This window comes from Tribolium castaneum, chromosome 9 (assembly GCF_031307605.1).
Source record: "Tribolium castaneum strain GA2 chromosome 9, icTriCast1.1, whole genome shotgun sequence".
Lineage (NCBI taxonomy): Eukaryota > Metazoa > Arthropoda > Insecta > Coleoptera > Tenebrionidae > Tribolium > Tribolium castaneum.
This window is the reverse complement of record NC_087402.1, coordinates 3,041,444-3,068,931: the sequence shown is the minus strand read 5'-3', so window position 1 is coordinate 3,068,931 and position 27,488 is coordinate 3,041,444. Positions and strand designations below refer to the sequence as shown.

The following is a 27,488-nucleotide window of genomic DNA, read 5'->3' as shown; positions in this document are numbered from 1 at the left end:
CCAATAACTTGCGTATTGCTGGTTATATAACTTGAGATTAATCAATTTTTAAATTCAAAATTAATAAAAAAAAAAACAAAACATTGGACCAATAATCAATCCAATCGCCGAAAAGTGATTATTATCACGTATTTTATCTTTTTTTTATTATTTACTCTTTTTCATGTTTATTTAGATTTCAACTGCATTTGTAATAAAATTATTAATCTCCTACATTAGAAAAAAAATTGGTACCACAAATAATTTAGAAATAAAAAACGAAACCAATTTCTGAAAGTGGTAGAAAAGCGCAATCGACCTCTATATCTATGAAAAGTGCATCAGCAAATCAATAATGAAGCATGGTGTCAATAAATAATAATAACACACTTTACTTGTATGCAGCTGATTAGCTGTAGCTTGTTTTGATGAAAGTTTCTATAGTAACATTACCACGATGAAGAATTAATCAACAAATAATGCTGAGTGGTCACAATAAATCGAAGCCAGGCACAGTGGTTCACTTTAATAATTCCCATTGTGCCATGGGGAATTGTATGGAAAATGAAAGTGTTGTTCCTGTTAATAACCCGTAAGTTGTTATTAGTTGGGCTCGATTTTTCAAAATTTTCATTTTAGTACGTTTGATCCAAAAACCATCAATCATACCATTGATGTTTATTTCTATCCGTTAAGCCCCCCGTCAAGAGCAGCTTTAATGCTTATTAAAGCCCTTGGAATTAAACATAATGTGAAAATCGTCAATATAATGGCTGGAGAACAAATGACACCTGAATTTTTAAAAGTGTGAAGTTAAATTCAATTTTCGTTGATTAAAAAAATAATTTTTAGATGAATCCCATGCATACTGTCCCTACGATAAATGACGGAGGGTTTATTTTATGGGACAGGTGGGTCTCTTAACATTTTGGTAAAATTATTTATCGTTTTATGATATTTTATAGTCATGTTATAATGAAATATCTGGTTGAACAATACGCAAAAGATGATAGTCTTTACCCGAAAGATCCTAAAAAAGGGGCCATTGTAAACCAACGGTTGCATTTCAACACGACAACTTTGTTTCCTAAATTGTTGGATTACTGTGTATGTACTTTTCTAGTACTGTACAGAATGTGGCAAGTTCATAAATTATTTATTTCAATCGCGGCTTCCAAACACACCTAAAAATAATAATTACCGTAATTTCACCTTTATAGGTGCCTGTGCTTTTTAATAATGAGGAGCCAGACCCTAACAAAGCGACAAAATTTGAAGAACTCTTGAATATCTTGGACGGATTTTTAAAGAACCAGTCATGGGTCGCTGGAGATAATTTAACAATTGCGGATTTTGCAATAATTACAGTCGTTGCCACAGCAGAGGTAACTCTTTGACATTGCATAACGCTGATTTATTAATTCCCATTTACTACAGGGTGTGGGTTTTAAGATCTCGAATTATCCCAATGTTTTCGCTTGGTATCAAAGAGCCAAAAATGCCATGTCCACCTATGGGTACGAGGAAATTAACCAAGCAGGTGCCAATGGTTTCGGGAGTGTATTTAAGAGTAAACTGAAATAATTCAAAAGAAGCATTATCTAAAATGTAGATAAATCAATTAATACTGTTAATTTGTTCACTATAGTTTTAAAAATAAAATTTCTCAATGAGTTTAAATTTATATTTTGTGCGGAGTCTTAATTACTTTTTTATTTTTTGCAAAGTTTATAAAAATAAGTTAAAAAATGAGCAATGTCTCCTTCCTTTCGCAGCATAATTGAGACTCGTAATCTCGTTGATAAATTTACTGATCTGTAACACCCTTGAACTGAATCAATCAATATTAGTACGGCTAATGAATGAGTTGCAACGTCCTTGTCCATACCTATTTGTCATTAGTCATTAGTCATTACCCCACGTCTAATTCTTATTTTAATGGATTTATTTATTTATTTATTATTATTTATTTATTATTTATTATAAGCGTCCCCCGAAGTGTACTGCAAATCCAAAAAATTAATTCAGCACAATGACTCCACAAGAAAGTGGACACATATCGGGAAAAGTAGGTAAAAAAAATAAGCGGTATAGTTTTGTAATAGACTAATAACTGATAAGCGATAACTGATAATCACAATAAATAATTACATGTTATTATACCACCCTACCATGCAAACAAGTTAAAAAATGTAAGTAGAACATGTCCTTGCATCCCGAACTTAGCAAAATTAAATCATTTGGAAATGGAAGAGTGAAATATTAATTAGAATGCACATTGGGATTAGAAAAACGATATAATTATTTTACAAAATATTTTCTGGAAAAATGTTCTTTACAAAATGAAAATAGAAAGGCATGATCTACAAGTAGTGAGAGGAAGTTACAACGGTATGTTAAAAAGTGTTGGGCGTCTGAATTCTCTGGAATGAATAGATGCCGGCAGTGCCAACGCCAACAACCAGTTCACGATTGTTCGTTTGTAGAGGCAGTTGTTCGGTGGTCCGTTGCCGCATAAATTCTTTCCAAGTGTCTGAAACTTTTGATTAATTGGTAAAGTATATCACTGTGATTACACTAATCTACAAGAATTTGAGTTTGCGAAACTAATGCCGTACTTTCACATTTATAAATAGCTTTACTGCTGTTCTGAATTAAAATAAACTTAGCGTTCCTACGGAGGAAAGTAAATATTTACAACTTCTAATTGCTACTTCATTGTTTATTAAAAAAAATCTCATGATTTAAGATTAAAATACGTAGTTATCTCTCATTCAGCAAATGCCATCACAAAGGCATTTTTTAATCCGTAATACTAATTATGTGCTAACGTGGAAAAAATCTGAAACCAAGGTTTAGTCACTGCACGCCTAACCAATTAAATTTGTATGTCCTTGGTCTAACCAAAAAACCGACACGATAAGGTTACAGATGCGGTCAACAATGGGTGGGAAAGGGAATACACACCTCTTTTATCATTTCCGCCAAATAAATGAATGCGCATCAGTATTACAGTTTTACTTTCTTATTAAATATTTCCGTTTGGCCCTAAAAAAATGTATGGGTTATTTATTTATTCATCGAAATACACGTTTACAAAAATAAATAAAGGATAAACGTTCCGCAATTTTGTTACAAAACCTTGAAAAATATAATGGGCAAGATATCTTTTTTATTTTAATATTGCAGTAGGCTAGGCAAAGTAAAGTACTCATATGTTTTACATATTATCTGTTTTAGTTTTTATTTTGATGCAATAAAACAATATTATCTATTTAGTTCAGACATAAATTGCTGGCATTACGTTTCGTTGTAATAATTAATACTTGTGTTCTTCAATTCTAAATTGACTTGTACAAATATCGTGCATAATATTTGTTTACTTGAACCGAAAGTAGTTGGAAGTGTAATTTTCCATTCATGTTGGCGTGATGATTCATGTTTGAATTTTTACGAGTTACAAATCGACCATTGGGCAAAAATTTATCTAAAAAATAACCTCCGAATTAAGATTACAAAATTACATTATAGGATGGAGAAGTTAAAATGACATTCCCTATACATCCTGCAGTATAATACCCATTTTCAAAGAATAATATTTAATAGAATTTTTTCAATAATTAGATAAACACAGGAAATATATAACCGATATGCAGCTCAAGTACTTGGAGATTTTAATTTAGTTTTCAAAATAACAATTTTTTTGTAATAATGATTTCAGATCAAAATGCCCATCGACCTGTACTATCTTCCTGGAAGTGCCCCATGCAGGGCCGTCCTTTTGGCGGCGAAAGCCGTCGGTGTGGAGCTCAATTTAAAACTCACAGACCTCATGAAAGGCGAACACCTAACGCCTGAATTTATTAAGGTGAGTAAGCTCTTTCCTGCAACAAAAGCCCGAACTCGAACGCGTAACATGCAGTGGAATTTTATTATTTTATTGATTTGGTTTTAATAATGTGCTCATTCTTCCAAAACTATTGATTCAAGCGAAAACATTCATACGAGCGTGTTATTTCCAGATCAACCCGCAACATACGATCCCGACCATGGTCGACAACGGCTTTGCCCTGTGGGAGAGCAGGGCCATAATGACCTACCTGGCCGACCAATACGGCAAAAACGATGCGCTTTACCCGAAAGACCCGAAAAAACGCGCCCTGGTTGACCAGAGATTGTACTTCGACATTGGCACTTTGTACGCCAGATTTGCCGATTATTACGTACGGTTTTTTTTTTACAACAGAAAGCAAAATTTTAACACTTGGTTGCAGTACCCGGTGATTTTTGGAGGCGCTGAATACGAGCCCGCCAAACTGGAAAAAATCAAAGACGCATTCAAGTTCCTGGAGATTTTCCTTGAGGGTCAGGACTTTGTTGCGGGAAATCAGCTCACTTTGGCTGATTTGTCGCTTCTTGCAACTGTTACGACATTCGAAGCAGTGAATTTTGACCTTTCGCCGTACAAAAATGTGGTTAATTGGTTGGCGAGAGCCAAAGCTGCGGCGCCTGGGTATGAGGAGGCGAATGGGAAGGGGGCTGTGATCTTTAAGCAGATGGTCGAAAATTTAACGAAAAAATAAACACACAATTGTATCTCACTGTAATGTAATAAATAAAGTGCATTATTACAGAATCTGAGTAGTTTACTTTATAAGTAAATAGTTGGAGCAGTCATTGCATTCAACTAGACACTCTTCTTCGTCAAGATATTCCTTGTGTATCGTAAAAGTGCCCCCACAACGACACGAGTAGTTTGCGATATTATCAAAATTAAAACTAATTTCGGTTTTATTTAATCTTATGTGGACTAAACCGTTCTCATTATCGATCTCTGAATCTAAATACCTGTCATACTCAGCTCTTGAATTCTCATTTTTTAAAGTTTTCCACGCCTTATCAATATTGAGGAAATTTTCTTGGGAACCGCCACTTTTATCAGGATGATATTGTCTTATCAGCTGTTGATAGCTTTGTTTCAATTCTTCGTATGTTGCTGACCGGCTGCAGTTCAGTAGCGAGTAATAATCTTCTTTTCTTGCTTGTGTAGTCATTATCTGAAATTCACCTTTAAGAAAAAAAATTTGAATGTTTTTCCTCACCAGCAAGGTATAATTAAAGGTAAATATAAATTAAAACAATTATTGATTTTAAGCTTGCCCCAAGAGATGTCTTGTGCTCTGTCTTGTGTGTTATAGACATCCTATTTTTTTAGGTTAGATAACAATAGTGTGTGGTTATGTTACCTATTATTAACAAATTAACAAGCAAAAAACTTAAAACGAAAGCTCACATAAAAAATCGATCTTTGGAAAAACTTACTGTTACAACGAATACTCACTTTAAACACTGTTATGCTTTTTATTAGAAAATTAGATTAGAATATACAGGATGTTTCACATAATTTTACGTTTACGAACACGACTATGAAATCGTTGTTTTTAAGAGTGAACAGAATTTTACTGAATAGGGTTTACTTCTATTTTTTTGCTTAATAAAATACAACACTTGACGCTTATTTAAACAATATTTTTAACACTTATTTTGTAGCTTCTGGATTCACTTTATAATGACTCTCAAATTTTTTATTCTTGTTATTACGATTTTCCTTATTTTCTTCGACAATGCTCACGCTTCTATTCCTATTGCTATGAATACTTGGTGGTTTGATCAAGCTGCGGTAAATGGTAAAGTCGCTTTATTTTTGCAATTTTTTTTTAATTATGTTACTCATTTGTCAGCATTTTTAACTTTGCAAGAGGCTCATTCGACCGCTGTGGACGCTGTAGTAACCGGATGTTCCACTTGCGAAGAACTGCAGTGTGACCACACTGTTGGGTATGGGGGAAGTCCCGACGAAAACGGGGAAACTACCCTTGACGCCATGATATTTGACGGGTTCGTGTACATTTACATTTCATAATTGTTTCCTAATTATATAACAGCACCACAATGAATATGGGGGCTGTTGGTGGTTTGAGAAGAATCAAAGACGCGGCACTTGCCGCAAAAATGGTTCTACAGCACACAAAACACTCATTTCTTGTGGGTGATTTAGCGACTGAATTTGCAAAAAATTTCGAACTGCATGAAGAGAATTTATCTACGAATTATTCCACAAACGTGTGGAAGGAGTGGAAGTCCAGAAAGTGTCAGCCCAACTTTTGGCAGGTACTTACAACACTTTATGATTTTTAATATGATTATAGTGTTAAATCAGAATGTAAATCCGGACCCTACGAAATCATGCGGCCCTTACCAAGCCGATTCAAACGAAATCCTGGCAGATGAGCCATGGAAAATTTTTAATTCCGATAACCATGACACAATTGGCATGATTGCCATAGATGAGTGTGGGAACGTTGCAGCGGGGACTTCAACGAACGGAGCCAGTCACAAAATCCCAGGGTATAATGTTAAACGCTCTCAATCGGTTTAATTGATTTTTTCAGACGTGTCGGGGATTCCCCCATACCTGGGGCGGGCGCGTACGCCGATAGCACAGTCGGGGCGGCTGTGGCAACAGGCGATGGCGACGTAATGATGCGATTTTTGCCCAGGTTCTTTTTTAATAATTATTTTCAAATATTAATGCTTGTGATAGTTTTTTGGCAGTGGAGGAGATGAGACGCGGCGCCTCGCCTGCGAAAGCAGCCCAAACGGCCATCGATAGAATTGCGGAAAAATACCCCGATTTTTTCGGGGCTGTTTTAGTGAGCACTAACAAGGGGGAATTTGGGGCTGCCTGTAACGGAATGGATTCGTTCCCGTTCTGTGTGGCGAGCGAAGCGCTCGGTGGAGTGGTCGTGAAGACAGTTAATTGCACCAAAAAGGCATGAAAGCTGTTATTGTAATTACTTTATTCAAAATAAATAAATTTGGATCGATTTTTGTTCGTCTGTTGTCCTTTTTCCTGCGTCTCTCTGTCTTTAAGTGTTGGGGAAATTCGGTATCGCGATGTTTGTGGGCATGTCGCCTGTCACTTTCTGTTATCATGGGTTGTTTTACAGCTGTCAAAATGCAATAATGGGGAAGTTTTGTGATTTAAAAGTATTGTTTTTGGACGTTTTTAACATAAACGTGATGGATTAGTTATTAAAATATGGTAAGTGCAAAGGCCACGAGAGAGGTTACCGCAAACCGAGCCCAACTTTCGAGTCAAACATGAACTAACCACAATTTAATAATGTCACTGTGTCATAATTAATTATTTTATTGAGTTAATTGTATTTTAATCAATTGTAGGGTGCGAATATATCCCAGCTGGAACGAGATATCGGCTCTGAACAGTTTCCTTCTAATGAACATTACTTTGGTTTAGTAAATGTGAGTTGCTGAGCTTGGGTGTTTTCCCACTGACTTGTGCTGTTGCAGTTTGGAAATACGTGTTATAGTAACTCGGTTCTTCAGGCTCTATACTTCTGCAAACCTTTTAGAGATAGAGTTTTAGAGTACAAAGCGAAAAATAAGAGGACTAAAGAAACTTTGCTTACATGTCTTGCAGATTTGTTCCACAGCATTGCGACGCAGAAAAAGAAAGTAGGCTCTATTGCACCAAAAAAATTTATAGCAAGGCTACGAAAAGAAAAAGGTTTGTTGGCATGTTTTTTTAAACCGGTGTTTTTACTTGAGTCTTGTAGAGGAGTTTGATAATTACATGCAACAGGATGCACATGAATTTTTAAATTTTTTAATCAACCATATTAGTGAAATAATTCTGGGTAAGTCGCGTTCTTTAGTAATGCTCCCTTGACTTACAATAAATTACAGCTGAAAGACAACAAAACTCAACCACAAACAACATAAAATCAAAAGCAACGGGAGAAAATGGAACTGCACACACAACTCCTGAGCCCACTTGGGTACACGAGATTTTTCAGGTACTGTTGTTCGATTTGTTGGGTTAAAACTCACAAATTTTTTATTCCATGTAGGGTATATTGACAAGTGAAACTAGGTGTTTGAATTGTGAGAATGTGAGCAGTAAAGATGAAGACTTTTTTGATTTACAAGTGGACATCGAACAGAACACTAGTATAACTCATTGTTTGAGGTGTTTTAGTAATACAGAGACTCTGTGTAGCGATAATAAATTTAAGTGTGATAACTGCAGTAGTTACCAGGAAGCTCAAAAACGAATGAGGGTGAAGAAACTGCCGATGATTCTTGCATTGCATCTCAAGAGGTTCAAGTACATGGAACAGTACAACAGGCACATTAAGGTCTCACACAGAGTTGTGTTTCCTTTGGAACTGAGACTTTTCAACACAGTAAGCAATTTGTTTAAATACCACCAGTTAACTAATTACTTGAGCTTTTGCACTCTTAATAGACTAAAATTTTCATAAGAAACATGAGAGAAAAATTATTCAAAATTTGCGCTTCGTTCCGTGTTTTTCAAAACACTGCGAATACGGTTAAAGATAAATGTCCGAGATTTTAATAATTTGAGTTTGAGCTACAGTTTAATTGTGTTTTCAGTCGGACGATGCAGTTAATCCCGACCGATTATACGATTTAGTAGCTGTTGTGATACATTGCGGAAGCGGACCTAACAGAGGCCACTACATCAGTATAGTCAAGAGCCACGGTTTCTGGCTGCTGTTTGACGACGACCAAGTTGACGTAAGTTTAGTGCGTATTTGAGAATTCCCGATGGTTATTATTGTGCTTTTGAATAGAAAATAGACGCTTCAACAATAGAAGATTTCTACGGCCTCACGTCTGATACTCAAAAGTCTTCAGAAACAGGCTACATCCTTTTTTACCAGTCTCGAGAGAGTTTATGAACTCTGCTGCTCCTTGCCTTAATCATTGAGAGGATTTAATACAAGTACAAAGTCACCTCTCATTGCATTGGGACGGGTAATGTTTATGAAAAAAGTCTGTAAATATGATTTGAAACTGAAAATTGTTGGATTTATATTTTATTTATTGCATATTGTAGTTTCCGGCCGTACTTTTTTCCTAAAATTTTTCTTTCAAAGCGATTTACCCGTACTTTTCGAAACGAATCGACGTTGATTTTGTTGTTCTGTTGCAATAAATAGCGATATGTTGAAAACAAGATTTACTTTATTGTGGTGGAACAGCATAGGAATAATTGACTGTATGGTGAATTTTACTTGTTTACTTAATTTGTTTTTTACAAACCTTATATTTATTCCAATTAGCAATAATTCTTAGGTGGTAACCAAACCGTGCATCTAATTTAGCGAGTATTATGTCCCCTACACGGTAAAAAAGTAAAATTCACTCTTCTTATTTTGTTAACAAATACTATACAACTTTTAAATATTATATGAGAAACTAGAACATACTGTATAAATGCTGCTAAGCAGATTTTATTTTTATTCTGTAAATATTCGTTAGATATAAATATATTTGAAAAAATGCACTGACTCGTTTCATTTCAAACACCCAAATTTGTTTTATGTCTTTATTACACAAAAGGCGTACAAATTAAGCAATAAATTCATATGGGATAGGAGCCAATTGAACGGCTGGTACTTTCCCACTGACGATGTGTGCAGGCCTTGGCTGTGCTGGCTGTCTCTTCAAATTCACTCGAATGTTCTTCTCCTTAGCTTCTTTTCGCAATTTTTCGTTTTGTTTCACTCTGGTCAAGAAGTCTTGCCTGCACTTGGAGTGATTCACGTGCTCAATACGGATATTGATACGTTTGGGGATAATACGGCCCCCAACACGCTTGTTAACAATCACACCCAAAGCGTGAGCCGTCACATTGAACACACGGCCAGTTTTCCCATGGTACACCTTGTAGGGCATGCCCTTCTGAACGGCTCCATTGCCCTTAATATCCACGATATCGCCGACTTTGTACACTTTCATGTACGTCGACAGGGGGATAACCCCATGCTTGCGGAACTTCCGAGAGAACAGGTCCCGGGTTCCCCTACGATAACCTTTCGAGTTCGTCATTTTTCAGACCTGCAAAAAGGGCACAAGTTATTATAAGACCAATATCTCAACACTGTAACGTTTATTTGTAGTTCAATTTTATCAAAATTATGAAATAAACATGATTTTTGTGCTTAACCTACCTGCCTTACAGAACACGTTTTAAAGAGGAAGAAAATGGCGGACGCAATTTCCGCTTGAGTCTTTTTCTAGCGACCTCTATCCTATTTTATAAATCGTAAATTATTTATTAAATTTGGTTTGTATTATCAAATTGATAATATAACAGGCATTTTGTGGTAAACACCGGTCCATTTGTTGTGCAAAAATGTGTAAAAAGCCACCAAGTGTATTGTTTAAAATATAGATTCCTGTATTGCCGATGTATTTTTTCTAACCACACTTCTTTGTTACAAAAAATATTTTGAAATTTGAAAATAAAAATGTCGAAAGTACGGGAAACACTTATTACAAACTGTGAACGAAAGTTTTTGATGAAATGCTTGTCGGAGTGGAGGGTAAAAGCGGCACATTTAATTTACAATTTAATTCCATCTTCCATTTAGAGGTTAGATGGTCGAAGTTTTGACGAGTTCAGGCCACTAGAGCTGAAATTTGGCAAACAGTGGGGTTCCTGTTACGTTTCTCTCGGCAACACAAAGTAACCTTCACTTATGAAACACTGACTTCAGTAAAGGAATAGAGTTTTAGCTCAAACATCATGCGAAATCCAACAACCCAAGTCTTCACGACCTAGTGAAGGAATTCTAAACATAAATATCGAGTTGAACCCACTGGCAGCCCCTCATTTCGAAGCGGGCAGACAGTCGGAATTGTCAGTGCAGTTGAACCGACTTTTGGAAAAATGTGTTAAAGATTCTAAAGCTGTTGATTTGGAATCATTGTGCATTAAAACCAACGAAAAAGTATGGGCTTTGAAGGTGGATATTAATGTTTTAAACCATGAGGGGAATATTCTGGACTGCGCCTCGATCGCCATGTTGGCTTCTTTGACTCATTTTAGGCGCCCCGATGTCACTTGTGATGGCGAAGAATTCATCATTCACAGTTACCAACAAAGGGACCCCATTCCTACGGTTATACACCACTATCCAGTCTGCATAACATACGCTATTTTTAATGGAGGGTAAAACACCTTTTGAAAATTTAATTGAAAGCTTGTATTATCATGTTATCCACAAAAAATACTTTAGCTGCACGAATTATCACTTAGAATTTTCAATTTGCGGACTTGCTTGTAGGAAATTTAATTCTCTACAACATTTTTTTGCGTGTATTCGCAGCGTTTATCCGTAAAAAATGAGCATTTTATTAAAAGGACTTGCAGTTTTTTTCTCTTAGGGAGTATATTCTTGCGGACCCGTCACTACTTGAGGAAGGTTCCGCAGATGCAATGCTAACAATAGGCCTCAACGGCTTTAAAGAACTGTGTGCCCTACATTTAGGGGGAAAAGCTGAACTTGCACCAAGTATTATCCTGAGTACAGTTTCTAAAGCCACATCTCGAGCTACTGTTGTGATAGAAGAAATAAAAAAATCAGTTAAGGCCGATACTGAACAAAGGTAAAACCAACAACATGTTGCCGAGTTATAAATTAAATTTCAGGCAAGAGAAGGCTTCGGTAGGCTTTCATACTGAAGATAATTTCAAAACAACTCTAGTCTTTGGCCAGAGCCTTGATACATGGCATACGAATAAAAAGAAAAGAAATAAAAAACATAAAAAAGCACAGCCACAATCCCAGAATACGGTCGTTATTGACAAAGGGTCAGTGGAACATGTGCCTCAGACCGAAAACAAGAAAGAAGTCTGGGACGTTGATAATAACAGTGACGATGACTTAATAATAGTCGAAAAACCTAAAGGTATTACTTAACTTAATTGAAACTAAAATCATGTTTTTTTTTCAGTTCAAATCGAACTCCTAACAGACAGTGAGGAAGACGATGTGGTGATACTAGGGCCTGTCAAAAATAAAAAATAACTTGTGGTTTTTTATTAAATGCATTTTTTTCTTAAAGTGTAATAATTTAATAAAACTTCTAAGGACCTAACTTCAAGTGGCGTCATTGTTCACACCGTTCTTTTGGTCAAGCTTATTGCTGTTTGTTTTGACTGTATAAATAAAAAATGTGACAACTTCCTTCTCCTTGACTTGGATCGACTTAAAGTGTTTCATTAGAGTCTGTGAATGTAATAATTAATACAAAACGTGGATTTTAACCGACTCACATCTGCCAGTTGTGCCTTGTTCAGTCCAGGTCTTGCGGAAACTTTGTAGTGCCTTTTGTACCTCCTCAAAGTGTTGACTCCTAGCTGAAACAGGTCGACTTCTGGCACGTCAGTGTCCGTCTCATTGCTGTCATCCTCCGAATCCTTCCTCCTCCTCTTGGTCCTTGCACACTGGATGATCATCTTGTGAAAGTCGCAGATGTAAATATGCTTCGCCTGGCAAAACAACAATAATTTTCCGATTGAACTTTGCGTTCGACTTACTGAATTATCAATACACAAATTTAACCTCCTTTGCGTCACTGTCTTCTGGATGCGCTTGCTGTATGAAGCATTACCGGCGATTTTGTTACAACGTTCACTATTGTCTATCAAACAGCAGATTTGATCAGTGGGTCCTCTTGAATCTTCCTCGCCCGTACTAAATCCGTTCATTATTCGAAGTGGGTACGTATTTATATAATTTGGGTGCTGATGCCAGTTGGGACGACTGTTCTGCACATCTCTTACACGATACTCGACGTTTTAACCGCACCGACACAATAAATAAAAAGCCAAATTAAACCGAAATGATCATATGGTTACACAAAACCACTATTTGACTGGAGTTGGGGCCTCGAGGGGGCTGAGAGGGGGTTTTAAGGCGTTTTGTTTGTTTGGGAAAAAGCGACATCTGCATTAGGTAATCATCACTTATACAACGTTTGGCTTAGCCAGGCAACGTACAGTCACCGGCGTAAAATTGGTTGCCGACCATAAAGCGTAATTTTTTAAACTCGTTTTTTATTATTCCTAAAATACGTCCGTGTGTCCCTATTCAGTTCCAAATGCACTTAAAAATTTTGGAAAAAAATGTGGGTATGTGAGAAAATTAAGAATAAAAACGATAGGACAAAATAATTATATAAGATAAGTGTTTTGAAGTACGAATTATCGTATACGGTTTCTACTCGTTGCAACAATCCGATGCAAAAGTAATTCGGAAACAGATAAAAAATTAGGAGAATTCAAAATATGCATGAAAGAATTTAGTTTAGTGGATCTTATGAGGTCTGTTCATCTCGTCCAGCTGCTTTATCTAGCGTAGTTCATTTCCTGCTTCCGCGATTCGCTCTTTTCCAGTTCAGTTATTCACTTAAAAAAGGAGGCAAGGAAACTGTTGGGAGAAATTACGATAATCAGCTTATCTTTAATCGTTGAGAATGTTAAATATTTTTTTTCATGTTTTTTTTACATTTTAAAAGTCTTACTAAACTAAACAAAAAATTATTATTATTGTTATTATTATTTTATAATTTTTTTAATAGCAACCTACTCGGTATTACAGTTTTTTCGTATTTATTTTGGGTTTTCCAAGATGCTTTAGCGTGTCTACACATTTAGAGGAATCCATATACAACCCCTTATCAAAACGAATTTCCTTGTCGCAATGATATAAGTCTTCTGATAATTTCTATCGCTATTGTTACAGATCAATGGGAAAGTGAATTATGTTCACTATCTGCAGATGCAGGTGAGTGCCCTTTCATAATAAGATTTATCGCTTGGAATAAACACAAAGGACGTCCTTTTACAATAATCAATAACCCAAATGTTGCTTACGACAAAAATATTGTAAAGATAAATATTTTCAAAATACCGCGTATGAATACTTTGTTGTAATTTTGATCAAAAATATTTACGAGCAAAATAGTTTAAAAATTCGATTTGGAAAAGTTTAACTGCGTTTTTGGAGTATTCTCAGAATCCGTGAACTATTTGCCATCGGATGAAGAAAATCCGGATTCGATTGAAGCCGCAGCCGCATTTAAGGTTCTGACACATTGAAAACTAATTTCGGCGATTCCGGGGCTCCGATTGATCTTCCAAGTTCTGGAATTGCCCTTTGTTGTTACTTTTAAGCTGGCATTGCACCCACCTAATTATCCAACTACTTGGAGTTGCGCTAAGTTGATTTCGGCAAGTCGTAGAGTTTCCAGAAAATTCGGTTATCTATTGGGAAAATTTCATTGGAAAGCAGGAGAACGTGTAAGATAAGATCTCTGTCTCTAGATACGGTTGAAATATCCCCTTGGTAACGGTCATATAAATGCAGATAGCCCAGTTAGAGCGACTCCTCTACTCCTTTATCTTAAAACTAATGTGGCACATGGAACTATATGAAAACTTGGCATCCAATTTCGATGCATTTATGAGACAACATAAATGTTTATGCTTGTATGCATTCGGGGGGCACAAAGCTGCGACTTTTTGTCCGCTGGCTTTAATATTCATGCACGTATTCCTATCATAAATCACGTAAAAATCCAATTCGACTAACACACGTTAAAATTTGAGTATCTTTTTCATGACAGCGATGTCTTAGTTTAATATCCTTCTCATCTAAATTCATGGCGGGGTAAAGAAGCGTTGAGGACAATATTTCCACCAACTTACACTTATCCAGGGAAAGGTGAAGAAAACACACAGAGAAGACAGAAGTCGGGTTTATTTAGCACATATACATCAATTATCACAAATAACAGTCAAGTCTAGAGTGCAGTTTTATGATATCGTGAATTTGAATCGAACAATTGTAATAAAAATTAAGTTACAGTAACTGGATTGATATGACTTTTCCAACTCTCACTCGGCATATTTTTTTCAACTAGGTTCTAAAAATACCTAAGTAGTATTATTTAACGCACTCAATCAATTTCCCTTCAAAAGTTAAAAGTCCACCTCAGTCAGTGCAATCACTACTTATCGGACGTCGTCTCCAAAGGCCGTCAGACCCCATCGCACGACGCTGGCCACCACTAGCATCCAAGCGGCTTTGGGCGTGTTTGCCGTGGCTGGCGTTGGCGAATTGAACCAATGTAGTTTTTGGTTGTTGATAACTTGAGCGTCTGGAACCCTTACGGGAATTTTGAGCGTTGTTTCTTGGGGAGAGAGCGGCACCCCTGGCAGTGAGGACATGCAGCGGAGCTCGATACTGTCCCCACGGGAGTGTTTCCGTTCGGCCACGAAACTCAAACTTAGAGAACGCGAAACGAGGCCTGAGCCATCCGGTTCCGAGCTCGTCATTTCGCCGATCGACTTGGCAGGGGCCTGAAAGGGGCGCTTGTTTTTTTAAATTTGTCAAAAGTGGGGAATTTATTACGGCAGTGTGTTACCGCCGATTGGCTAATAACAGGGGTAATTTATATCGGCGATACAATATCGGCAACCGATAAATAACATTTCCAATATAAGTTGGTATAATACAAAGAAAAGATGGCGATGTAGTCTTTTGTACAATATTCAAAATTGACAGCGGTTATAAATTTCCATGTGGCGCACAAAACTGTCTCCGTTACGAGACTCGAAGCGCGGAGTCTTGCTGCGTTCTGCCTTTGCCAATTTAAATAATGCACGAAAACTGGAAGCTATAACTGGATTGTTTCAGCTTCGCATACAGAAAATTACGATAAATTTTTTAAAGTGCGTAGATCCCACGGAAAAACAGAACTTTTAAAATCAAAATACGCGTCTGGGGCAACAATTTATACGAATAATAAAAATTAAAGTTTTTTCTCGTCATGGAAAATATTATTTCTTTCGTCTTGGATTTTGTGTTAATGATTAACTGAGTGTCTGAAAGTATTCTACATAAAGAAAATGTTATAAATTTTTGCAGGATATCAGACTGTCTTACATAGTTTTTATAGCGGTACACACTGTACAGCTGAGACGATAAATCTGTCAGGTAGTGCGAAAAAAGGCGAGCAATTTCGCTAAAATATATTATGTCAGTGCATACGTGCGGCGAGGATGAAACAAAAATTTCTAATTATGGTCAATTTTTGTTCATAAAATATGCAGTATCGCTTTTGTTAATCCTGTTCATGGCAAACAATAATTTGCTCGTTCCATGCAGAGGCAAACTTTTATATAGAAAAATGCGTTTTCTAACAAAGAATTTAATTACCGTTGATAAAAATGCAACCATAGTTGTATTGGCTTTTTATGTTTGAATAAATGATGCGGCAAAATCAAACCATAAGAAAAATGCAAATAAGAGAAAAATTCATTACCTCGACTCCATTTATATACCAGGACAGTATCGGGGTAGGGTCAGCAGGATCAGAAACGCATTTAGCTTCAACGGTATCACCCTCCATATAAGATGTTGTTAAGCCCTCAATCCTGGGATTTTCTCGTGGCAGAGCTATAAAAGGGAAATCGGAAACTGTAACTACCATCGACAAAACTGAAAACGCAATCACACTAGTAATATAATCCCGTCTTGAACGTCCAGACCTTGCAGGATTTCTTGCACTTTGCGGCTTCAAAAAGCTCACAAATAAATCTATTTTGTGACCGAAGCAGAGTTTCGTTACCTGTACCTTCTTATAAAAAAATTAATTCTTTACAACTTTGTTTCTTACACTTTTTTTGTATTTTTTACCGTATTCCCAGCATTTTGATAAATATGCGACGGTGCGCATATTTAGAATTACAATTTGCTTTATTTTTCCGGTGGTCAAGTATTGGAAAGTTAATTTATTCCAATACCGTTGAAGATAAAAATACGGTCTTTAGACCATTTTATAGAAAATTTAACTCTCTAAAACTTTGTTCCTTACACTTTTTTTGTATCTTCAACCGTATTCGCAGCGTTCGCAAAAATATAGGGTCAACCGCAAATTGATAATTTTTGCGCACCGTCGCATATTTATCAAAACGCTGGGAATATGGTTTAAGATACAAAAAAATCGTGAAAAACAAAGTTGTAGAGAATTAAATTTTCTACAAAAAAGTCCGCGACACCGTATTTCTATCTTCAACGGTTTAGGTATAAATTACTTTCTAATACTGTCCACCGGCAAAATGACGCAAATTCGTCACTTGAGCGTCTTTGAACGACTTTGGGGCCTAAATGGTTAAAGAAAGAATATGATGTCGCAAACTTTTTTGTAGAAAATTTAATTCTCTACAACTTTCATTCCAACCTTTTTCTTGTATCTGTAACCATATTCGCAGAATTTCGAAAAATATGATGCAAATTGGTGGTAGTTTGAAACTTTTTAAAATATAGTTAACGACAAAATTGTTGCATTTTGTTTTTGTTTTACTGTTGAGAATTTATTGCTCTATCTACCTGCATTTTTTGTTTGTAATTTCGTTAACTGTTATACAAATACAAATTTTTTCAAATTCATTGTTCTGAAAATTTAGACGGCAATGCGCTCTCTGGCGACATTAGGGGAAATATCGAGAACAGGAACGTTTTATTTGTACGCCAAAACTTTAGATATCCGTAGTCGCAACTAAACCGTGTATTTAAATATTACTACAAGCAAATAAAATCATAATTTTTAATAGTTCCTAGTTAAATTATTCAAAAATTGTTTTATTTTATTATTTTGTATTTCATGGCGGAATGTTTCTGCCAATAAAACTTTATCACTTTGCATCATTTGAAAAGACGTAAACACTTTTTATACTTTTTAAACTACAAAATTATAAAAAATAAACAGACCAAATCACTACTTACTTATTTCTCCAAATTACGGAAAAAAATTAATAATATTAGCAATGATTATGAACAAACGTTTAAATGTTTACTATCACAGTCAAATGCACAATAGCTAAAACATTAATAAACTGAGAAAGCTAAATACGAACACTTAACCTTCTGCTAAAAATGGTGGATGCGCCGGGCGAGCGCGTTACTTTTATTTTAGAGTAAATGGAATTTAAATTAATTAAACTTGCATTTGAATAGTGTTTTGTATAAAACGCAAACCTGCAACTGTGACATTGTGGGTAGCCGCCGCTAAGCGAAAGAATGGGGCTTCGCTTGATACTTCGCACCGGTAAGCCCCCCCACTATGGTCCCTCGTAAGGTCCCTCAGGCGCACTTTACAATGTACCAAACTGCAATTGGTTCCGTCTAGTACGAGATGAACTCCCGGTACAGGAAACGACATTGTGTGGGGTTGCCGACTTGGCATGTAACTAAAATAACGATTATTTCCAATGTAAAATGGTGCAAAACGTACCGAAAAAATTCCTGATCGTCTTTGTACCATTTAACGGCGTACAGGTCCTCACCGCCCATGTCAAAGTTGCAGTCGAGGTCCATTTCTTGCCGAAAATCGGCGACGAGAGGCACGTTCATGTTTTTCAGACGCAGGCCGTTTGTCCATTCAACTGAAATTTCAGTATTTTACGCGAATAATGAATGCATTTAGACGAGTTCAAATTTAAATTAGTGACGGTGCAAAAGGAGGAAAATGTGCAACCCAGTCTGTATTAACATGTAGATAAATTAAAAACGTGTGCAGTTTACTAATTTAGGGTAATCTGTTCGGGAGCAAACAACAGTCATGCATTAGCGAAACGATTCGTCGAGTCGCGTTGGATGCTGGATCTGAACAAATTAAACATTTCTACGGTTCGAATGGCTCTTACGAGCTTCATTAACTTTCAAGGATATGAGCCGATGTCACATATATTGGAGTCGATGATGTGTTACATTTTGCGTGATTTTATTCGCAAAAAATACACAAGTATCCAACTTTTTTATTACCTATTAAAACCAATCAAACTCTGTTTATGTCAGCATCGTGTCTTTCTCCTGGAGTTTTGCAACACTTTTCAACAACTAACATCGTTCCACAATGAAAGCTGCATCTACGCTTCACTGTGCGAATTCAGCACTTTGGAACTCCACTGAATCCGCAAGAATTGACATTTTTCTGTATGTCTTAGCTTGTCAAATATTAATATTGGTTTACGATCAATTAAACCGAAAAAAACAGCTCTTTATTCATTTAAATAAAAAGTGCGTGTTAATATCATATCAATGTGAACTTGTGTTAATTAATCCCCCTTGTACCAACTACACTTAAACAGGCTTAGTTAAGTTACTTAAAAATTTAGAGCAGTTGCATCAGAGTTTAAACGCCGCTTAATTAGTTCTGAGAATATCTTATTGTAATCCTTTCTAAATGGTAGCTTACGAAGTTTCAAATGCTTCAGAAACAAAACTATCAACTTTTGAGCTAAGTACTATTTGTGATATTTTTTAACTTGAGCCAAATAATTTGTTTACGAAAATTTGCAATTAGTTTTATCATTTGTAGATGACGTCCGTATGTTGTTTATCGACTTTAAATAAAATAATCAAAATTGTTTGCGTCAGTTAATAATTAATAATGTAAATAACGCGCAATTTAATCACGAAAGTAAGTGATTATAACAAATTTGTAAAATGTTACTGGCATTTATAACAAAATCAATTCCCATTAATACAACTACTACAAAGCAAACGTTACCGTTGTACTAATATTTCATTTCAAATTTTCATTTTCGTCGAATTTATGGCCTATTATCGCTGAAATTTACAATTTTTAGCGCAAAATTGTCTTCATCCTCTTGGATGGAGTCACAAAATTCTGTAAGAGGTAGTAAAACACTGGGACAATAAATTCGGCACTAAAGATGTGATAATGTGATTAACATCGGCAGCATCAGCAAGCAAAAAATAATGGCCAGTATTTTTAATGCCATCGAAATAATCCGCTTCATTACGTTTTCATGTACATTAGCGAAGTGCAATCATAAATAATGGCGGGGAAGGTCTTACTTGTGTTGAAGAAGAGCATTGTCAGAAAACATGAAATAATGCCGGAGGAAAGCGAGCGAGAAACAGCCGAGTTAATCGGCAAACACTGTTCCGCACTCATTAGACCGGAGTTGTGCTGCTGGTATTCTGTCAACTTAGTGCATTATTCACTTTTACAGTGTCACACTAGGGACGCAGTATACACTTAAGGTTACTCTAGGGCCTCCCGAAATTCATATATTATTCACAACACCACTCCCACTTTTTACGTAAAAGTCAAAACGCTGAATTTATCACACCGGACTCAATTTTTTTTCAAAACAAAAGTTAATAAAGACTATCCCTGAAACAAGAGACATTACTTCGGACACAAAGAAAGGGTAAAAATTTACCTCAAAGAATGGCAACACTTTGTTAATTAGGTGGTGGATAAAATAAAAGTAAATTGAATTCATCACAATTCACAAAAAGCGCGAAATAGTGGGCGTGTCGTTCCGAAGTTTGGACAACGACGTTATCTCTCAGAACTTCGTGTTGCAACTAGAGAGTTTGCCGGCTGCAAAGCGAGTTCACCAGGTTTTGGCGCACGCCCTTTGTACACCCCACATTATAGAGACTAAATGATAAAGTGCAGATTTATGATCTATCACCTATTATCACCAACTCATCTGTAAACGTAGAAACAGGACTGAATTTTAAATCGAACTAATGGGAGATTTATCGCCAGAAAAGTACAGCCAGTTTCATTTATGTAATTTGGTTTAGTGTTGCAATATCCGCGTGTGTGTGGCTGGATTAGCCCACATAACTTTCCCTTACCGTGTAAAAGTAATTTGAGTAAAAGCCCTCATCTAAAAGGGAAAAATTGCTAAGAAAATAAAATTATTTTTATATTTCGCCGTAACGACCGCAAATGCCGGAATTTATACACCATAAACAAGCTTAACTGAAACCGGGGGTATATTTTTTAAAAGCTTTCTTCCGCTGGTGTCAAAGTTCGTTACGGAACAAAACATTCAAGGCATTTTTTAAGTGCATTACTCAGAAAATTTTAGCAATTTGCACTATGTTCCATGATTTTCAAAACGCTGCAAATATGGTTACAGATACAAAAAAATTAGAGAAAAATATTGTAGAGAATTAAATTTCCTACGGAAAAGTTTGCAAGACCGTATTTCTATCTTCAATCATTCAGGCCCCAGAGTCATTCAAAGACGCTCAAGCGACAATTTGCTTTATTTTTCCGGTGGTCAAGTATTGGAAACTTAATTTATTCCAAAACCGTTGAAGATAAAAATACGGTTTTTAGACCATTTTATAGAAAATTTAATTCTCTACAACTTTGTTCCTTACACTTTTTTTGTATCTTCAACCGTATTCGCAGCGTTCGCAAAAATATAGGGTCGACCGCAAATTGAGAATTTTTTGCGCACCGTCGCATATTTATCAAAACGCTGGGAATACGGATCAAGATACAAAAAAATCGCAAAGAACAAAGTTGTAGAGAATTAAATTTGCTATAAAAAAGTTTGCGACACCATATTTCTATCTTCTACAGTTTAGGTATAAATTAACTTTTTGTTGCTTGCAAATATCCGTACTAACATATTAATGCTCAGTTGCGTAACTTTCTAGTTTTTATTAATAATAACAATAGTAATAATATTAATAATAATAATAATAATTTATTCGTTCATTTTATTTAAATACATAGTATGAAAAACTATAATAGAACGAGTTTAAAAAAAATATTTTTTTCACTTTCTTGAAAGTAAGTGCATTACTCAGGAAATTTTAGCAATTTGCACCATGTCCCATGATTTTCAAAACGCTGCAAATATGGTTACAGATACAAAAAAATTAGAGAAAAATATTGTAGAGAATTAAACTTCCTACGAAAAATTTTGCAAGACCATATTTCTATCTTCAATCATTCAGGCCCTAGAGTCATTCAAGGACGCTCAATCGACAATTTGCTTTATTTTTCCGGTGGTCAAGTATTGGAAAGTTAATTTATTCCAAATCCGTTAAAGATAAAAATACGGTTTTTACACCATTTTATAGAAAATTTAATTCTCTACAACTTTGTTCCTTACACTTTTTTTGTATCTTCAACCGTATTCGCAGCTTTCGCAAAAATATAGGGTCGACCGCAAATTGAGAATTTTTTGCGCACCGTCGCATATTTATCAAAACGCTGGGAATACGGTTCAAGATACAAAAAAATCGCAAAGAACAAAGTTGTAGAGAATTAAATTTGCTATAAAAAAGTTTGCGACACCATATTTCTATCTTCTACAGTTTAGGTATAAATTAACTTTTCGTTGCTTGCAAATATCCGTACTAACATTTGCGTAACTTTCTAGTTTTTATTATTATTAATAATAATAAGACATTTTTAAGTTGATCTTTAGAATCAAACGTGTTCCGTGTGTATCTAATTTTGCGCGTCTAATAAAATTTCCGCTTTATCTGCAATGTATGTGCCTTTAAATATTTACAATCACATTATCTACAATCAACTTGCACATCCACGTAAACGCTTCAAACAAGGGAACGTTTTCTTTCCTATCGCGTTATTATCTCGCAACTGTGCCGCCAGTTCACAAACAAATTATAAAATTAGTTGAAAAGATCAGTTTTGCGACTGTGCGAAATTTTTTACGGTCATATTTAAACCATTTAAAACAACTTGTCTTTATTTGTCGAGTTTTAAATACAAAATTGTGTTAGCGTCCACAAGGGCGAGCCATTACCCCAATTAACCTTCTGAGTGATGTTAATGAAAAAACGCTGTCGCTGAGTGCATGCACCAGGAGATTGAATTATTCCGCAGCAGATGTGTGGCAAAGTCAAATGATGGATAAAGACATAAAAACGATAACAGTTGAGGGTGGAGCGGAACAGTACGGCGTAATATAATTAGTGGGAAGCACTCGGAGTGTTATCAGTGTTTTATTTCGGTTTGAACATCATAAGGGCAAAAGGATGCTCTTGTACCATATTCCAGTTATGCGATGATACAAAAGCGCATAAATCAAATTGCAAAGTTCTGTCTTTATTAGCTTTCCCGGGCGAAATATCCATTAAATAATTAGGGGAAATACGTCATTGTGCTGAAACGTTCGCCGTCGACAATGAATTAATCTACAACAACATTACATCGTGTTTGATGAAAACTGACAGTTTCTTACATCCGACGAATAAACGAAGTAATGAAAACACGAGCCCTAACTCCAACACAAAAGCGTAAAACATCTACACCGACCCCGTTTCAGATATACACGTTCTAATTTACATTTTACGAGTGCCGTGTGTAAACTGTCTTGCAATTTTCTTGATACTCCCTTTGTGTTTGCTCCAAACTTTCCGGCGACGAGTTTACTCAATTTTTCAACTTTGCGTCACGAATGAAACACTCCAACAACGCAAATAAATTACACCAAATTGACAATAACAGCGCAATCAAACCCAAAACAAATTTTAATAAAACTAAAAAACTAAAAGTTATATCTTGATACGAGTATAATTTAATCACTGCTACACGAGATTTTCGAGGCGATTTTTAATAAAATTTGTATTTACTGGCAATTAACTCACGTGTTATTGTGAACGCTTTTGAACTAGTTAGATAATAACAATTACCAATTTCAGGATAATTGGTAATTATCTGCGCTGCCCGTTATTATTTTTAATAACGAATTAATAAATATTTGTTACACTAAAATATTGTTTGTGTTTAATACCTGTGATTATACAAAATATTTACAATATTTTGCGTAAAAAATCAATAGTACTCGTATAACTTTTGTACTTCAAAACACATAAATGCGTTCAAAATTTAACAAATTTAGTTTTTAGGGTACGTCTCTGTTTCATTCATTTACTTCAGGTTCAGACGACCTGAGAATCCGCCACTGTAATAAATATTAATAGATATTCTAACAATGTTGCTGTTTATTGTCTTGCTCCTTTTACAAAGCACATAAATAACCCTATTACATTAGCGATAAGGTAGCACTGCGTTGTTATATTCCAGAAAATAGTGGGAACTGTAATTAAATGCAAATATACGTACTAACATATTAATGCTCAGTTGCGTAACTTTCTAGTTTTTAATTATAATAATAATAATAATAATAATAATAATAATAATAATAATAATAATAATAATAATAATAATAATAATAATAATAATAATAATAATAATAATAATAATAATAATAATAATAATAATAATAATAATAATAATAATAATAATAATAATAATAATAATAATAATAATAATAATAATATAATAATTTATTCGTTCATTTTATTTGAATACATAGAAGTTATATTGACTTCTTTTGAGCTCCACTCAAAAAAAACTTATTTTTTTTCACTTCCTTGAAAGTAAGTGCATCACTCAGGAAATTTTAGCAATTTGCACTATGTTCCATGATTTTCAAAACGCTGCAAATATGGTTACAGATACAAAAAAATTAGAGAAAAATATTGTAGAGAATTAAACTTCCTACGAAAAAGTTTGCAAGACCGTATTTCCATCTTTAATCATTCAGGCCCCAGAGTCATTCAAAGACGCTCAAGCGACAATTTGCTTTATTTTTTCGGTGGTCAAGTATTGGAAAGTTAATTTATTCCAAAACCGTTGAAGATAAAAATACGGTTTTTAAACCGTTTTATAGAAAATTTAATTCTCTACAACTTTGTTTCTTACACTTTTTTTGTATCTTCAACCGTATTCGCAGCGTTCGCAAAAATATAGGATCGACCGCAAATTGAGAATTTTTTGCGCACCGTCGCATATTTATCAAAACGCTGGGAATACGGTTAAAGATACAAAAAAATCGTAAAGAACAAAGTTGTAGAAAATTAAATTTGCTATATAAAAGTTTGCGACACCATATTTCTATCTTCTACAGTTTAGGTATAAATTAACTTTTTGTTGCTTGCAAATATCCGTACTAACATATTAATGCTCAGTTGCGTAACTTAATAATAATAATAATAATAATAATAATAATAATAATAATAATAATAATAATAATAATAATAATAATAATAATAATAATAATAATAATAATAATAATAATAATAATAATAATAATAATAATAATAATAATAATAATAATAATAATAATAATAATAATAATAATAATAATAATAATAATAATAATAATAATAATAATAATAATAATAATAATAATAATAATAGTAATAATAATAATAATAATAAAATAATAATAAAAATAATAAGAATAATAATTTATTCGTTTATTTTATTTGAATACATAGAAATTATTTTGACTTCTTTTGAGCTCCACTCAAAAAAAACTTATTTTTTTTCACTTCCTTGAAAGTAAGTGCATTACTCAGGAAATTTTAGCAATTTGCACTATGTCCCATGATTTTCAAAACGCTGCAAATATGGTTACAGATACAAAAAAATTAGAGAAAAATATTGTAGAGAATTAAACTTTCTACGAAAAAGTTTGCAAGACCGTATTTCTATCTTCAATCATTCAGGCCCCAGAGTCATTCAAAGACGCTCAAGCGACAATTTGCTTTATTTTTCCGGTGGTCAAGTATTGAAAAGTTAATTTATTCCAAATCAGTTAAAGATAAAAATACGGTTTTTAGACCATTTTATAGAAAATTTAATTCTTTACAACTTTGTTCCTTACACTTTTTTTGTATCTTCAACCGTATTCGCAGCGTTCGCAAAAATATAGGATCGACCGCAAATTGAGAATTTTTTGCGCACCGTCGCATATTTATCTAAACGCTGGGAATACGGTTCAAGATACAAAAAAATCGTAAAGAACAAAGTTGTAGAGAATTAAATTTGCTATAAAAAAGTTTGCGACACCATATTTCTATCTTCTACAGTTTAGGTATAAATTAACTTTTTGTTGCTTGCAAATATCCGTAATAACATATTAATGCTCAGTTGTGTAACTTTCTAGTTTTTATCAATAATAATAATCATAGTAATAATATTAATAATTTATTCGTTCATTTTATTTGAATACATAGAAATTATTTTGACTTCTTTTGAGCTCCACTCAAAAAAACTCGTACTCTGGTATTAGGTATTTTCCTTAGGGATTAAACTAAGTTAAATATTTTTGTAATAACCACATCACTTTCAACTTGGCGTACTTATCCCTAATGAGAAGTTAAGTAAGTCGACGTTTAATCTGTGGATTCTGTATTAATATATGCATATTAATCTTATTAGCTGAGTTTGCTAAGAAGTTTGAAGCTGACTTACAAGGAGTCTGAACTATCTAGCCAGTGGCGTTTTTAATTTTTAATTTGATAAGTTATTAAATCGTGGATATTTAACACGTTTCTGTTTGGTTTACCTCATGTGCGATAAATTCCAAACATCATCAATAATAAAATAATCTCTCAACAAAGCACAGATTATAATATCGAGCAGTATGAAGTAATCGGATTTGTCTTATGTGAACTTTAATTAATGGCAGACAATTTATTGATAATAAGTCTCAAACAATAGCACGTGTGAAATTGGGAGTGTGTGCGTATTACCCCACCTGACATAAAATAACCAATAATAAATCAATGGAAATGATTCATGCGCTGGGGGTGAGGTAACACGAAATTGGTCTTCCACTACCATGGAACTACCCTCTCTAACTAACACAATATTCCCCTAGAACCAATATATTGCCTGACATAACGCAGAAAGAAACATCAACAGCACACATCCGCGAAGACAAGACATAAAACATCGTGCGCCCTTGTTTGAAGAGGAAATTTTGAAGGGTGATAATCGACTAAACTGAAACGTACACACACACATTTTCTTCCTTGGGCTCGTTCTATTGCTGTGACTAATGCCCAACCCTCGTCGGATAGATAAAACGCGAAGCTATTGTGCATTTGTCTTCCTCTATAGAGTTATTAGGCGCTACATTTACCGGCAAAAACACGTGACCACTAAATCAAAAACTGCCCGCCTCAAGGGTGAAATTATACCCATTGTTGGAATAAACGTCAATAATTACGCTCTACGTGGGAATCACGATAACGATTCATTTTCTTAATTGCTTCCTTTCGGTCGTGCATGTGCCGCATAATTTCGACTATTTTCAGGAATAATAAAGTTTATCTCAACGGACCAAAAATACATACTCGTAGAAAAATTTTTATTGCCATAATTTAAACGATAGGTAACACAAATCCGCTTACTTTTACCTAACGTATTAAAAAATTTCAGGAAAAAATATACTCTTTGTTTCACCCGTATTTTATTTCTGTCAGAAAGTCAATGGAGCACTAAATTTCAAATTACGGCTAAACTATTCGAAAGAATAAAACTATTTTAATCCCTTCCTTAGCAAAATGATTCGGGAAATCGATTGGCATCCAGAAAACTGCCAAATTCCCAATAGTTTTTTAGTTATGAATTTTTTAAAATTCTTCCAATTTTTGCATTTATCTGCAATTTGCTCAAAAACTATTAGTCGGAGAACAATAATTTTTTTTTTAAAAAATAGATAATTCAAAGAGCTTTCCAACGATAATAAACTTCATAGGGTTATCTCTGATAGTTCCGGAGCTATTGCTCAACAAATGTTCCGGATACCCAAAATCGACAAAAATTGCGACGGAAAATGGAAAAAATCAGACATCAAAAAATCGAACATATGGACTTTTTTTGGACTTTTAGCAACTCCAGAGAGTTGTAAAGGCATATATAAATACGAA

The 27,488-nt window shown here is 34.7% G+C and overlaps 7 protein-coding genes across 9 annotated transcripts; 4 read left to right on the top strand and 3 right to left on the bottom strand.

The window, feature by feature from the left end:
* The first annotated feature begins 422 nt into the window (after positions 1-422).
* Positions 423-4,615, top strand: LOC663147 (glutathione S-transferase 1). Of its 2 annotated transcripts, XM_015979289.2 has the most exons (8): positions 423-571; positions 619-784; positions 832-890; positions 945-1,086; positions 1,200-1,364; positions 3,701-3,847; positions 4,002-4,202; positions 4,254-4,615. In XM_015979289.2, exons 1-8 carry the CDS (start codon positions 459-461, stop codon positions 4,560-4,562), a joined length of 1,302 nt encoding a protein of 433 aa, XP_015834775.2. In that variant the 5' UTR covers positions 423-458; the 3' UTR covers positions 4,563-4,615. The 2 variants fall into 2 exon arrangements, with proteins under 2 accessions (XP_015834775.2, XP_974273.1); XM_969180.4 differs by lacking the exons at positions 423-571; positions 619-784; positions 832-890; positions 945-1,086; positions 1,200-1,364 and adding an exon at positions 2,373-2,532.
* Positions 4,616-4,779: 164 nt separating this feature from the next.
* On the top strand, positions 4,780-6,866 carry LOC663067 (uncharacterized protein). Of its 2 annotated transcripts, none has more exons than XM_969128.4 (7): positions 4,780-5,100; positions 5,530-5,666; positions 5,721-5,877; positions 5,925-6,150; positions 6,200-6,387; positions 6,432-6,539; positions 6,584-6,866. In XM_969128.4, the coding sequence occupies exons 2-7, from the start codon at positions 5,549-5,551 to the stop codon at positions 6,816-6,818; spliced, it is 1,032 nt and encodes a 343-aa protein (XP_974221.2). In that variant the 5' UTR covers positions 4,780-5,100; positions 5,530-5,548; the 3' UTR covers positions 6,819-6,866. The 2 variants fall into 2 exon arrangements, with proteins under 2 accessions (XP_974221.2, XP_008191858.1); XM_008193636.3 differs by lacking the exon at positions 4,780-5,100 and adding an exon at positions 5,244-5,450.
* Positions 6,867-6,938: 72 nt separating this feature from the next.
* Usp12-46 (Ubiquitin-specific protease 12/46) lies at positions 6,939-9,376 on the top strand. Its single transcript, XM_008193633.3, has 8 exons — positions 6,939-7,084; positions 7,225-7,305; positions 7,354-7,570; positions 7,620-7,700; positions 7,750-7,859; positions 7,914-8,249; positions 8,461-8,604; positions 8,661-9,376. Exons 1-8 carry the CDS (start codon positions 7,082-7,084, stop codon positions 8,766-8,768), a joined length of 1,080 nt encoding a protein of 359 aa, XP_008191855.1. The 5' UTR covers positions 6,939-7,081; the 3' UTR covers positions 8,769-9,376.
* A 28-nt stretch (positions 9,377-9,404) lies between these two features.
* RpL21 (Ribosomal protein L21) lies at positions 9,405-10,182 on the bottom strand. The gene is made up of 2 exons (XM_969078.4): positions 10,044-10,182; positions 9,405-9,930 (listed from the first exon to the last, which is right to left on the bottom strand). Exon 2 carries the CDS (start codon positions 9,919-9,921, stop codon positions 9,442-9,444), a length of 480 nt encoding a protein of 159 aa, XP_974171.1. The 5' UTR covers positions 9,922-9,930; positions 10,044-10,182; the 3' UTR covers positions 9,405-9,441.
* A 14-nt stretch (positions 10,183-10,196) lies between these two features.
* On the top strand, positions 10,197-11,976 carry Rrp45. The gene is made up of 6 exons (XM_969054.5): positions 10,197-10,418; positions 10,467-10,561; positions 10,604-11,047; positions 11,263-11,484; positions 11,528-11,787; positions 11,833-11,976. The coding sequence occupies exons 1-6, from the start codon at positions 10,344-10,346 to the stop codon at positions 11,904-11,906; spliced, it is 1,170 nt and encodes a 389-aa protein (XP_974147.1). The 5' UTR covers positions 10,197-10,343; the 3' UTR covers positions 11,907-11,976.
* Sap30 (SIN3-associated polypeptide 30) lies at positions 11,904-12,823 on the bottom strand. Its single transcript, XM_969026.4, has 3 exons — positions 12,419-12,823; positions 12,155-12,370; positions 11,904-12,107 (listed from the first exon to the last, which is right to left on the bottom strand). Exons 1-3 carry the CDS (start codon positions 12,587-12,589, stop codon positions 11,979-11,981), a joined length of 516 nt encoding a protein of 171 aa, XP_974119.1. The 5' UTR covers positions 12,590-12,823; the 3' UTR covers positions 11,904-11,978.
* A 1,801-nt stretch (positions 12,824-14,624) lies between these two features.
* Positions 14,625-20,419, bottom strand: LOC662932 (uncharacterized). The gene is made up of 6 exons (XM_969001.5): positions 20,141-20,419; positions 19,770-20,091; positions 18,181-18,331; positions 17,925-18,136; positions 16,210-16,343; positions 14,625-15,244 (listed from the first exon to the last, which is right to left on the bottom strand). The coding sequence occupies exons 2-6, from the start codon at positions 19,867-19,869 to the stop codon at positions 14,897-14,899; spliced, it is 945 nt and encodes a 314-aa protein (XP_974094.3). The 5' UTR covers positions 19,870-20,091; positions 20,141-20,419; the 3' UTR covers positions 14,625-14,896.
* Positions 20,420-27,488: the final 7,069 nt, after the last annotated feature.

What these genes read in the sequence shown, in the direction of transcription:
- LOC663147 (XM_015979289.2), top strand. Translation starts at nt 459, where the DNA reads ATGCTGAGTGGTCACAATAAATCGAAGCCAGGCACAGTGGTTCACTTT. An exon ending in GGGTTTATTTTATGGGACAG is followed by an intron (nt 891 to 944) that starts GTGGGTCTCTTA and finishes GATATTTTATAG; the next exon opens with TCATGTTATAATGAAATATC. An exon ending in CCAGATTTGCCGATTATTAC is followed by an intron (nt 4,203 to 4,253) that starts GTACGGTTTTTT and finishes ACTTGGTTGCAG; the next exon opens with TACCCGGTGATTTTTGGAGG.
- LOC663067 (XM_969128.4), top strand. Translation starts at nt 5,549, where the DNA reads ATGACTCTCAAATTTTTTATTCTTGTTATTACGATTTTCCTTATTTTC. An exon ending in TGATCAAGCTGCGGTAAATG is followed by an intron (nt 5,667 to 5,720) that starts GTAAAGTCGCTT and finishes CTCATTTGTCAG; the next exon opens with CATTTTTAACTTTGCAAGAG. An exon ending in GACGCCATGATATTTGACGG is followed by an intron (nt 5,878 to 5,924) that starts GTTCGTGTACAT and finishes ATTATATAACAG; the next exon opens with CACCACAATGAATATGGGGG.
- Usp12-46 (XM_008193633.3), top strand. An exon ending in AAGGCTACGAAAAGAAAAAG is followed by an intron (nt 7,571 to 7,619) that starts GTTTGTTGGCAT and finishes TGAGTCTTGTAG; the next exon opens with AGGAGTTTGATAATTACATG. An exon ending in TATTAGTGAAATAATTCTGG is followed by an intron (nt 7,701 to 7,749) that starts GTAAGTCGCGTT and finishes AATAAATTACAG; the next exon opens with CTGAAAGACAACAAAACTCA.
- RpL21 (XM_969078.4), bottom strand. Translation starts at nt 9,921, where the DNA reads ATGACGAACTCGAAAGGTTATCGTAGGGGAACCCGGGACCTGTTCTCT.
- Rrp45 (XM_969054.5), top strand. Translation starts at nt 10,344, where the DNA reads ATGTCGAAAGTACGGGAAACACTTATTACAAACTGTGAACGAAAGTTT. An exon ending in AATGCTTGTCGGAGTGGAGG is followed by an intron (nt 10,419 to 10,466) that starts GTAAAAGCGGCA and finishes TCTTCCATTTAG; the next exon opens with AGGTTAGATGGTCGAAGTTT. An exon ending in AATAGTCGAAAAACCTAAAG is followed by an intron (nt 11,788 to 11,832) that starts GTATTACTTAAC and finishes TTTTTTTTTCAG; the next exon opens with TTCAAATCGAACTCCTAACA.
- Sap30 (XM_969026.4), bottom strand. Translation starts at nt 12,589, where the DNA reads ATGAACGGATTTAGTACGGGCGAGGAAGATTCAAGAGGACCCACTGAT. An exon ending in ATTTGTGTATTGATAATTCA is followed by an intron (nt 12,371 to 12,418) that starts GTAAGTCGAACG and finishes TTGTTTTGCCAG; the next exon opens with GCGAAGCATATTTACATCTG. An exon ending in ACAAGGCACAACTGGCAGAT is followed by an intron (nt 12,108 to 12,154) that starts GTGAGTCGGTTA and finishes TTACATTCACAG; the next exon opens with ACTCTAATGAAACACTTTAA.
- LOC662932 (XM_969001.5), bottom strand. Translation starts at nt 19,869, where the DNA reads ATGAGTGCGGAACAGTGTTTGCCGATTAACTCGGCTGTTTCTCGCTCG. An exon ending in AATGCTCTTCTTCAACACAA is followed by an intron (nt 18,332 to 19,769) that starts GTAAGACCTTCC and finishes CTGAAATTTCAG; the next exon opens with TTGAATGGACAAACGGCCTG. An exon ending in GACGATCAGGAATTTTTTCG is followed by an intron (nt 18,137 to 18,180) that starts GTACGTTTTGCA and finishes TCGTTATTTTAG; the next exon opens with TTACATGCCAAGTCGGCAAC.